We start from the raw sequence: 12479 nt of genomic DNA, 5'->3' as shown, positions 1-12479 counted from the left end.
GTGATTAGATAATTTTTGACAGGTCAGAGCAGAATTTAGGAGAAAGCTTTGCTAGTTTACAGTTGGAAAACTGTTCCTACATTAAGAAAACCCTAAATTTTTTTGCAGACAGAACCACTGTCATTCCCCTGGCTATTGGCAATAGTTTCTCTGTTGACTTCTCAGGTCTTGACTCTGGTCTAAATTTTCACTCCCTCAAGATGAACTTATTCCCTGGGGCTTACATTCTTCCATGTAAGTGGGGTCAGAATTAGGCCTCTGTTAAGTTAGTTATCTCCAGAGTTAGCAACTGGCTGTTCAAGAATATTCAGCAAGAGGAAAATAGAAGCTTATGGATGGGAAAAGATGGAAAAAACCCGTAATGAAATCCATCAATGGTAATCTGCCAGGTAACCAGAAAATAATTTTAGATGCTTCTTTGTAGTTTATAAGTTTCCATGTATTGCTCAAAAAAATAATTTATCAGAAGAAGATTCAGAAAGCAATTGGAATAAACAAATCTCCCTAAATAGCCATACATATTTAGAATGTTTATGAATAAAAATGAAAATAATTGAATGTACGGACCTGGCTGAAGGAAGGTTGTGGTGCCCATCTGTACTCTGCTCTGGTAAGATCCCACCTGGAATTTTGCATCCAGTTCTGGTGCCCCCAACAGAAGAAGGACATGGAACTGTTGGAGCAAGTCTAGAGGAGGCCACAAAGTTGATAAGAGGACTGGAACACTTTGCCTATGGAGACAGGCTGGGAAAGCTGGAGCTGTTCAGTCTAGGGAGGAGAAGGGTGTGGAGACCTCACAGAACCTTCCAGTATTTGAAGGGGATACAGGGAAGCTGGAGGGGGACTTTTCATCAGGAGCTGTAGTGACAGGGCAAGGGAGAATGACTTCAAACTGAAAAGGGAAATGTAGGTTAGATATAAGGAAGAAATTGTTCCCTGTGAGGTTGGTTAGGCCCTGGCACAGGTTGCCCAGAGAAGTTGTGGCTGCCCTGTCCCTGGAAGTGCCCAAGGCCAGGCTGGATGGGGCTCTGAGCAAGCTGGGCTAGTGGAAGATGTCCCTGCCCATGGCAGGGGGGTGGAATTGGATGATTTTTAAGGTCCCTTCCAACCCAAACCATTCTGTGATTCCTGTAGAAGACCAGGAAGATTTCTGATTCCAGTCATCCTAAAGGATCATATTGGCCTAAAAGCAGCTGGAAAAAGGCTGTAGCTTGGTTCATGTGCCTCACCAAGCAGTCTGGATACCTGAGAGGAGCCTCTGGTTGTTTACACTGACCTGGCAGAGCAAGGGACTGTCCTCTGTGCTCACCCTGGAGGTTTGTTGGCTCATACACTGCTGTCTCTGCTGCTCCACCAGAGCTGCTTTACACAGCAGGATGTCTTAACAGCAGCCTGCAGGGTGTCTTTGGGTGTCCCTGGAGAGCTTTGCACTGCTATCCAAGTAGAAATAAGGTTGATTATCCTGGTGCAGTTTTGCTAATAGATTGGAGAATCTGGAGACTCTCCATGAGAGAAGGTGCAAGCCTGGTAATTTGTATGGAGTTACCTCCTGGAACACTGTCCAGGTTGCTGCAAGGATACAGACATACCCACCATCTTGAGGAGATGGTACTGAGCTTTTCAGAGAACCGCAGGATTATTGAGGTTGGAAAAAACCTCCAGATCATCCACACTGAGTCCAGCCTGTGACCAAACACCACCTTGTCACCCAGTCTAGACCACCGAGTGACAGGTCCAATTGTCCCTTGGAGACCTCCAGGGATAGGTATTCACCACCTCTCTGGGCAGCCCCTTCCAATGCATGACCACCTTTTCCATTAAGAATTTCCTCCTGATGTCCAACCTGAACCTCCCCTGGCACAGCTTGAGACAATTTCCTCTCATCCTGTCCCTTGTTCCCTGGGAGCAGAGCCCAATCCCTCCCAGCTGTCCCCTCCTGTCAGGGAGTTGTGCAGAGCCAGAAGGGCCCCCCTGAGCCTCCTTTTCTCCAGGCTGAGCCTCCCCCCCCCAGCTCCCTCAGCCCTTCCTGGTGCTCCAGACCCTTCTGCAGCTCCATTCCCTTCTCTGGACATGCTCCAGCCCCTCAATGTCTTTCTTGTAGTGAGGGCCCCAAAATTGGGCCCAGGACTCAGGTGTGGCCTCACCAGTGCAACCTTTCTTTTGAGAAAGAGCTGTTCTCCAAGAACAGACTATTTATATAAAATATTTCTGTTACTTTCAACAATGACGCATTTTATTTTCACTTTTTCCTCAAGGAATGCCATCACAAAAAGGTAATCGCTAGAATTTAACTAAAGAAAAAATAACATTGAAGCCAAACCGCTTGTCTAAAATGGTCTCTTGCCAGCTGTCCTACTGCCACCCAGGACTGTGTTGTTGCTAACAACTTGTCCATGGGAAAGCACTCAATCCTGTAGTAATGAATGGCACTCAAGCTGGATGGGGGATGGTATGAAAATTTTAAGTGGAGTGGTACAAGCCCAGTCATTTGATGAATTTAAAATTAGACATGACAGAGCTTTGAAGAATATTCTATCTGGCTGGCTGAGATCTTAGAGAGACAGACCGTATTAGGAGATATTAGACTGAACTAGAGATGAATTTTGTTGGATTTAATTCTCCAGTTCTGAGGAATTTCTCTTTGCCTCCTGAGCCCAAGAGTCCCCTGTGAGGTAGAAGCATCATGCCCTTGTTTTCTCTAGGTTAATGTGCTTCACTGGCTTTGTCCTTGTAGCTCCAAGTACCAATTCCCTAGTCTGTGGATGGCTGGTGGATGAGTCAACAAGGACACAGGGTTTTGAGCAAGGGAGAAGCCTGAAAGGTTTTTAAACTTTGGTGTCCACAGAGACTTAGTTGAGATTTATTAGAACAAGTGGGGAATGCTTGGTCTCTGAGCAACTGACAAATTCCAACAACAACAAAAAAAAGGTATTTGTTGCAATTTTTCCAATCAAAATACCACTTATCAAATATAGGCATATTCTCTCCCCTTCTCTGATTTCTATGGCTCAACATACTAAAATGCTTTGGATATGCATTCATGGTTTAAAAAATCCCCAAAAACAAACCCCAAGACACAAATTCAAAGTAACAGCCTCACAAATATTAGTAAGATTTCCTGGGTGCAACTGAGAAGAGGATTTGACCTGCAGTCAGGTGTGTTTTTTCCATGTTTGCCCTGATCCTGTGTTAATTAGAAATGCATTGGAATCAGTGGAAGTGCTGGTGTCAAACCAGAGTCAGGAAAGGCAGAGTCTGAACCAGAGGTACAAAGAAAGATTGAGGTAAAAAAATGAACTCATCAAAGGACAACTAAATCAATAAGATTTGATAACAGTGGTTCAAAAAACAGATGATGTTGAAAATTAATCAGCTTTTATTTCAGAGGAATGAAGCAAATGAGAACCTCTGGGGAAAAAAAATTGACAGGAAGATTTCCTACTAGAAGAAAGACAGGAAAAAAAATCACTGGATTTTAAACCATTTCTGTTTCCGCAAAACTCAAACTTTTCCAAGGGAGACCACTCCCTATCCTAGCACATGCGAAAAGCAGGTTTAGCTTATCAGGGCAACATTTAACTCCATGAAGCTTTTGTTGATTTTCATTTTGTTTTAGTAAAACAACAACAACAACAACAACTCCTCCCCAAACTCATCTTGCAGCAGTATTTAGATTGTTTCTCTTTTCTCAGAGCTTGTGATGGTTTGTCTTTCAACAGGAAAACTAAACATATTTCCTGATTTAAAGACTTAAAAAGGCAGTTTGAACAGCACAGGAACACAGAAAGGCAGTTTGAACACAGACATTTTCTCTGAGCAGGAAAAAAGTCTCTACCCAGATTAATTAATGCATACATTTTGTATATATTTTGTATAAACAAATTAATACTTTGTTCTAGTTACATCTGGAGCATATCTAGGAAGAAAGACATATTGAGGCAGTATTTTCTAAAGGTATCCCTATATGATGAGATGGTTTCATCTCCATCATAAAGAGTTTTACTCTGTAGAAATCATAGAAACATAGAATGGTTTGGGTTGGAAGTGACCTCAAAAATCACCTCAATCTGAAAGTGTTAAAGAGTAGAGCTGAAGAAATATTAAATGGGAGAAGGAACAGGCTGCAAATGGATAGAAAGAATGGAAAGGATAGAAGAAAGTGCTACATAGAAGGACAGAGGTTTGTTAGAAAAATGCAGAAAATACCAGATTCAGAGGAGAAAGGCCTAAGATAATATGTCTAGGAAAAATCAATTCAGAGCAAGTGAATTAAATGTTAGGGAGAAAGTTGGAAAGGTATAATACCAAAAATTAGTCATGATTTAAACAAGGAATTAATGCTGGATTTATTAGACTGAAGTTATTTTGCAGTAGAAGGGAGACACAAAAGAGAAAAATAGTGAGTGCAAAAAGTCAGTGTGATAGCAGAAGGCAGGCAAATAGAGGAAAGGGGTCTCCTGGTTTTAGAACATCACTTTTATTCCTGAATGCCTTAGTGCCACGAAGTTTGGGATGAAATTGGGGGAAGTCAGAAAACTGAAAAAACATTATTAAGAAATTCAAAGAAATGCTTAGAGGAAAAAAAAATCATATTAACCCTGTAAGAAAAGAAGGAGCTTAAACAAAGGACAGCTTAAGTAAAATATATGAGGGATATCTTTAGCAAACAGTAACAAAGAAGGAAAGTTGGTCATGATGTTAGGGGATCTAAGTGGGACAACAGGCAAATATGGATAAACGGCAAAGAAAAAACATCTTTTTAGGAAGATTTTTTTAATGTTATGTATTTATCTGCAACATCCATTTGGAAAGCCAGTCATGTAAGATCTGACTGTGCAAATTGTTTGAGAAATGAGTGGAGGATATCATTTTACCTCTCACAGGAGCTGAAAACACTGAAGTAGGTAAATATTTTTTAACTTTTAAATGTACAAATCCAGGAAAGGCCCCTCAGCACATGAAATGATGCCTCCCTCTTAACAACTCTGGTCTCCATCAGATTTATGAGGTCTATATTTGGACCTAAAGGCTAAAAGTATCTCATCTTGGTTTGGAGCAGAAACCAAATACTGCCCAAATCCCATCTCTGGAGAGGACAGAAGCTGATTTTGTCTTGCAACTGTGTCTATCTCCTGGGTGAGGCAGAATTCACCAGAGAGGATGTTGTATTCAAACTTGTCTAACCACAGAGCTTTTCAAAAGAAGTGGTTGGGCTTAAATGTCACACTCACAACCTGAATTCATGTAGATACAAAATACTTCTTCCTTCTGCAGCTCTACAATTCCCTGCGAGTTACCTCTGACTGTATAGATTCAGATTTTTGGGAAACATGGTTGAATTTTTTTAAGGCAATGCCTAGAAATATATATTTTTGAATTAACTAGATTCTTGCATGCTAACTCAGCTACTGTATGATTAAACATGTAAAATCTATAGAAGGGTCAGACTCAAAATACAGGAATTTATTTCTGGAATGTATGAAAGAGCAACTGAGAAGAAGCACATTTATTGCTGTGGTTCCATTATGGGCAACATGCACATTGGAAATGTTGGAGAAGTTGATGCAAATCTTACCCTGTGGGTTGCAATCCTTCCAGAGTGTTTTTATCACCTCTGGTGTAGGTTTTTTTAACAGATAACGCAGATAAGTTATTTAACAGATAAGTGGACTTTGCTCCACAGAATGAGTGGATTTTCATGACTACAGAAGCTGCGACTCCTGCTCTGCCTGATGGAAACGTGGAACAGCCTGTCATCCTTCCTGTGTGCCTTGAAATGCAGCCACCAGGCTCCTTCTCTGGGCCTGAGATGACAACCAGCAAATTCTGTTTCGACATGCACAGACATGTAGCCTTCCCTGATGCGGCAGCTCAGTCACGCAGTCCCTCAGGTGGGAATTCCACACACAAACCCAGAGGCCAAGCTGGAAAAGACTCTTCCTCATGTGTGTGAAGAAGTGGAGAGGAGACGGAGGCAGGGGAAGATCAGAGAGGGAGGAGTATATGGTCCTGCTGTGATCTTTCAAGTGCTTGCTGCTCTGAAGGAAAAGGCTACCTTTCCTGGCTTGCTTGTAGTGTGTGAAGGAGAGAAGGAGGCTCTGAACTGAACAGCATGCTTGAGTGAGGGTTTTTAGTTCCTTGGGAAGTGCAATCTCCCTCGAGGTTTCCTGTAGAGGACTCCCCTTCCCCTATGGACTTAAGGCTTGTGATACAATCAGGAGCATAGCTGTGGATGTTGCTCCTAGCACTCATTTCACAACCTTGAAACTACTCCATATCCACCCTTAGCACTTCTCTCTTCACACACACATCCATCTGTCCCCTCAGAAAGTGACTGATCCCCCCATCCCTCACTGACAGATGCATGAAGACTCTCCCACACAGCAACAGAGGCCATCCCCCTCCATCAGCCCTTCCAACTGGCTGCTCCTGGACACCACCAGGAGACACACACACACATGGCCAGTCAAACATCTGCATGGATAACCAGATGTTCCAGCCCCTTACAAGCAGATTTCTATGGCTGTGTCATGGCTGCAAAGGATGCAGTCAGGCACAAATGCCCCATATTCTCCACACTGAGCACAGCTTGTTCACTCTTGCTTTGTTCCCTTTCCTGCCACAACCCATCGATCCCTTTCTCTTTTCTCAGCCAGATGACAGGTTGATGCCACTGTTTGATTTTGATTTTCCTAGTGCAGGGAGCAGAGTGGTCAGAGGTCAGGGGAGCACTGGTGGCAGTGGGCTGAGCAGGCTGTGTGGTATCAGCCCATCTGAATCCCAGTGTCTGAGACTGCATCTCCCCCTCATGGACAACTGCTTCACCATTCCCTCCACCCACAGCCTGCCATGCTGGGAAGTTCACTCCCAGCAGGGAAGAAAGGTCCTTCCCACAGACTGCAACCAGCTGCAAAAACTGCCAGGAAAAATTATTCTGCTGGACAGCTTGAGCTGGACTCTGCAGTGAGAAACCAGTGTAAAATATGGGACAATGGGTTCCCAACACAACCTATGGCTACATGAACACTAATTGCTTATCATTTCACAGGCTGCTTGCTTTTATTTTACCAGGAATTTGTCCTTGCAATGAACAGAAAAGGGTTCAATGAACCATAGTCCATGGGACTGATGTTATTTAAGGTCTGGGCTCAGTGGCTTCAACCTTTACGTTTAGAGATTCTGTGTGATCAGACGGACTTCCTCCAGTGCAAGTTCCACAGGATTACTTACAATCTTCTCACCAACTACACCTGCTATGGGTGGAAACAAGCACTTCCCTACTCTGTGTAGAAGAGCCCAAAGTCCTAGTCGACCCACACAATTTGAAGATGTTTTTAGACAAGATTTGAAAAACAGCTGTTGTCAATAAATGCAATTGTTTTGAAGGGAAGTAAGTTCCTAGTGCTTCTCTCTGACACCCAAGATGTATCTTATGTTTTCAACCCTCAACCAACTGCACATTACTCCAGCACTGCTTCAAGCCATGGAGAAAGCCAGTGCTTTCCTCTTTCCTACGACTGACATCTGTAGTCCTTCTGTGTGCTTCAGCCCAATGGTTGTTCATCCAAGAGCCCTGTTAACTTGTCCCAGAGAAACCTCTCTGCCCTTTGTGCCAGGAGCAGTATTCAGAGGTTTTAACGTATGAAAATAAAGTACATTGGTATGCTTCTGAATGAAACTGGTTTAAATATCATAGTTAAATCTACTGGGATTTTCTAAGGATTATTATAAAAAGTGTGCAAAAAACCTCTAGAGGAGAGCCTGCCTGCTGTGCAAGTCATGCAGAAGGCAGGTACATCTAAAGCACGTCAGATCCTTTTGCTACCCACGCACCAAACCATTTTCCTGGTTAGTCATCCTTTCCTACCCTCCTTCTCAATGCAAACATTGCTTTCCTAGCACTCACGAAACTCACCCCTGGTGGTGGCCTTATGTAAGTGATTTCGACATGGAGAGCTCTGCCACAAACAGTGGACACGTGATGCTCCACTTAGCCTCTGGTAGCCACCCTGCACGTCAGCATGGCCTCCTGGGTGGCTCTTTGGGACTTCCACACGGGCCTTCATCTCTTACAGAAACCCAGGGCTCTTACACACTCCTCAGGGGTTTCAGCTTCTTCCTGGATTGTCCTCATCACCTACAACTCTGCCAGTCCCATAAGCACAGCACCCACCAAACATATTCACCCCTGTCCCTTGTGCATTCCATGTATCCATGTGCCTATCGCCAAGGTCTGTATGGATTTACCTGTGCCCTTGCACTGAACTCCCAATCTACTCTCCTGTTGCACTGCATGCACCTAGGGCTCCTTGCACACTTAACCTCCCTCACAGCAAAAGGCAGATAATGAGAGATGCCTTAAGCCTTCATAAACTTTTTCTCACTCCTCATCACTCTTCCTTCCCCCATAAGTGGTTTTCCTTTTCCCCACACCCAGGTCTGCAATTATCACCGGTACTTCTTCCCTCATTTCCTTTGAGCATGCTGTGTACACAAATCTCTCTTATCAGACACAACTTTTCCGTCCCTTCACCTTCCTTTGCACAGTCCTTGCAAGCAGGCACAGCCTGACAGGTCCCTTCCTCACTCTCACACTGCTGTGTGTCAACCCACACTGAGCTCCTCACCCCTCATAACAGGAACTGTCATTCCCATCCATTTCCACCTCATGCCCTACAGCTCCCAACTCCACTTGCCTCCCCACACACTTCACACCTTACTTTTGGCCTCAGCACAGCCATGTGGCTTATACAGCCCTCCAGGTAGTTTTTCCTCCCATTCCTTCTCCTCCCACCCCTTTATGTCTTTAGCCATTTCTCCACCAGCACATTTGTTCCATTCCCTCTTGCTGTTTCACTCAGCCAGTACCTACCACAGAGATATAAACACATTTGTTACATCTGTTGCAACAGAAAATCGTTCCTTTTTTGTTTGTGTATGTTCTCCTCCTCCCACAGTCTTCCCATTATTCCTTGCTTGCTGTTCCTTGCCCCAACTGCTTCCCCTGTAACTTACTGCCTATTCTTTCCCTGTGTTGCTCCTACTCTCCAGCAAAGAGACATCCCCAGTTCTGCTGAACAAACCACTGCACCTTTGCACCACTCCCTCTCTTTGCCTACTAAGAAACACACCCCCGAATTTCCCTTCACTCTCTGCTCTCGCCCTGTATCTCCTCTAAACCACCTCTTTCCTAGGCATTACAGAAAGCATAGGTCTTCATTTCATCCTCTTTCATGCTTCCTACATTCCTTAATTTTTCCTCATTCTCATGCTCCTCAACACCTGCCATGGCTTTATATCCTTGCTGTAGTTCATCCTGCCCCTGTGACTTCCACTCTCTTGAATTTCCTTCCACCACTTCCCCATGGCTTTTTCCCCAGTTCTGTCTTTTTCTTGCAGGCAGGCAGCACACTCCAGCAGACTTTCAGCCTGATCTGAAATATCTCCAATTAGTTACCCCTTCACATACTTACAGGACCCTTTTCCCCTCATCCCCTCATCACACCCTATCTCCATCCAGGTAATTTTTCCCTCTGTGTTCCTGTTCTCGGCACATGTTTCCATCACCATGCAAGCCTTGCCTTTCATACTCTGATACCTTCCTTGTAAATACATCCCCATATCTATTTCTTGACAGAATCAAAGGTGTCTCCTTTTGACGCCCCCCACAAGCATCATATAGCAGATTATTTTCCATACCTTTCTCCAAATAGCTAATACTTCACATTTTAACTCCTCCTCCAAACATCCTTTGTGCTTTCACTTTTCTCTCTCCAGTCCCACTCCATACTCAACCTCCCCCTTGCAGACACTACCATCCTTGTATGTCCCTTTCATATCCTCACTCAGCCTCCAGCCTGTACCTTTTCCCAACTCTCTCTCGTGTTACTTCCTCTTGTGAGCTCCTAAACTTTCTGCCACCCACAAAGATCCTCTTTTTCCAGTTGATGTGCAGCAGTTTCCCTTTCAAGCTGACCACCTTTGCATGTCTCACCTGCCTTTATTGCCCCAGCGCACAACAGTGAACATGTAGCACTTTATTTCTGTGGTATTGCACCTTCCCTCCAGTTTTTATATACCTTTATATGCACCATTTCATTTTTTGTTCCCTGAAGAGAAAAACACTCCAACCCACAGCAGAACAATACAAACAAAACCAAAACCCCTTAAACCTACGTGTTCTGCATACTTCAACATGTACACAAAGCACCCCCCTGCTGGCTCGGCTGGTACCTCCACTTCTCCCCATGTTTTGGCTCCACCTGCAATCATGCCTGGATTTTGTCCCCCCACCATGCTCAGACAGAGTCCCTGGTATTTACATATGTATCTCAGACCAGTCTTTTTACTACCAGCAGCTGGGACCATGCTGAACTCTTCCATTCTCTCATTCTCTGCTGCTCTGCTTTTGTCTGGCAAGGCTTTTCTTTTTCTTTTTTTTCTTTTTCTTTTTCTTTTTCTTTTTCTTTTTCTTTTTCTTTTTCTTTTTCTTTTTCTTTTTCTTTTTCTTTACTATTAGATTTTCCTTTTCCTTGCATCCCATTTATAGGTGCTTCTTGTGCCACTTCTCTACTTGCAAGCTTGCACATATCAGGTATTTCTGTGCCTGAAAGTGCCTCTCCTACTTGTCTGGATATTTTCCTGAAGGCACAAATGCAAAGGCAAAACTTTACATACCATTTGCACTCCTCATGCAACAAATCACATGAGCCTGAGAGCAAAGAGTGTCTTCTGAAAGACTAGCTCACAACAATCCTCTGGACCGTATAATACACATCCCTGTCTATTTAAAAAGGGGGGGGGGAGAAGTAACCCCTCACACATACACACACACACACACACACACACACAGAGTCATCTCTAAATAACTGGTTTTGCAATATAGGAACCAGACAATGTGCACATAGCAGACCTATTCAATCCAAAATATCCATTACTCCAGATACTGCATATTTATAGTTATAGCTTTTATATAGCTTTCCCATTTATTTTAATGAAGGATTAAGAACTGATCAGAAAACTATCTAAACCATTCAAGGACTTTTTCCCCTCTTGGCTAAGAGCAGTTTGGTGTCTCCATAAGGACTCGCCAGTAACTGACGCTTCAAGCTGCATTTCAGCTGCTTAGATGAGAAACAGCTTTCTATTTTGCTCTCTAGATGTGCATCTCTGTTGATTAGTTGCCTACTGCATTCCTAGAAGGTACTCACCAAACGCTGGAAGCTGCAATGTAAGAATAGTTTCCCTGCTATTCCAGCACAGAGTGAGTGTATCTTTTTCACCTAGACACAGATGTGCAGGGAATCTTTTGATCTCCAGCTCTTCCCACAGAATTTAGTGTTTGGGTTAGAGGAGAATGAGGATTAATTCAAAGGTCATGAAGAGGGTTTCCAGTGTCTGGCATACACACAAAGTATGAAAGCTCCAGTGAAGCTGGTTACCTGTGGCAGGCAAGGTCTAGGAATTGGGAATTTTGGCTTTGCTTGTCACGGGCTCTAACTTTGCTGGAGGGCAAGCATGCTATGTGTGCTGAGGCTGGTTCTTGCAAACCACGGTCAAGATTTTCAATCCCTTTTGTTATATCCGAACTTGCTGGTCTCCCTCTTAAGACAAAACCTAAAGTCTCCTTTGCTTTTTCCTCTTAAATCACATTTCCTGTAGCACCTTGCATTTCTCCTTCACCACTTTCTTTCCAGGGACCCAAACAACAGCGTGAGGAGCAGGAAGAGAGGGGAACCTCAGGACTGAAGCAAACTATAGGGCAAGTAGGGGTGAGGGAAGGAGGAGGCACAATGGGAAAGGCAACATTTGGGACACATCTACCCCTTAAAAGACTCGCACCTCCTCCCCATTATACTTCTTTAAAGGCCCCCCCCCCCCCCCCCCCCCCGCTCTCTTAGGACCCCATTAGAAAATGTCAAATTTCCCTTACCGTGGTAGGAGTAACCATGGCATCCGTGTGAATGTTTCCAGAAAAGTCGACATGAAGAGAAAGGTGGGTGTAAATATGTTCATTCAAAGTCCCAAAGTTGGTCTGCTTGGGTTGTGGAGAGTTGCTCTATGGGAGAGGAGCCTTAAACTCTGAGTCCTGTGAACATAATCTGCTCGATTATAACAAACCAGCTCAGCCAGATGGCTCTGTGCTTCGTGGATTAACCCCTTTATTGCCACACTTTGCTTTTCCTACCTACCATTTATAACAACCTTGCATGGCTGGGGAAATTCAGAGAATGAGACATTTTTTTGAAAATGGCAATACTGTCTTAAGGTTCTTTTTCCCTCTGTGTGCTCTATAAAAACATCCTGTGCCTATTTTATTTTCCTTTTTTTTTTTTTTTCCCCAAATCCAATTGATGGCTTTATTCCTCTTCCTGGCAAAACCTCTTCATATTATTAAGAACATTATTAGCACCAGGGAACATTTTAGAGAATTCTTTTGTTAAATCACCACCATCCCTTCCAGACTGCGATTCTCAGCA

The 12479-nt window shown here is 43.7% G+C and overlaps 1 protein-coding gene across 1 annotated transcript in view; it reads right to left on the bottom strand.

The window, feature by feature from the left end:
* Positions 1 to 12479, bottom strand: part of NTF3 (neurotrophin 3) — a 44626-nt gene extending 32147 nt beyond the window's left edge. Inside the window, exon 1 of the mRNA XM_054632308.2 lies at positions 11933 to 12479. Coding sequence (XP_054488283.1) covers positions 11933 to 11950 — 18 coding nt within the window. The 5' untranslated portion in view covers positions 11951 to 12479. The remainder of the gene's footprint in view (positions 1 to 11932) is intronic.

This window comes from Agelaius phoeniceus, chromosome 5 (genome assembly GCF_051311805.1).
Source record: "Agelaius phoeniceus isolate bAgePho1 chromosome 5, bAgePho1.hap1, whole genome shotgun sequence".
NCBI lineage: Eukaryota > Metazoa > Chordata > Aves > Passeriformes > Icteridae > Agelaius > Agelaius phoeniceus.
Note: the sequence above shows the minus strand (reverse complement) of the source record. Positions and strands in the feature narration are given on the sequence as shown.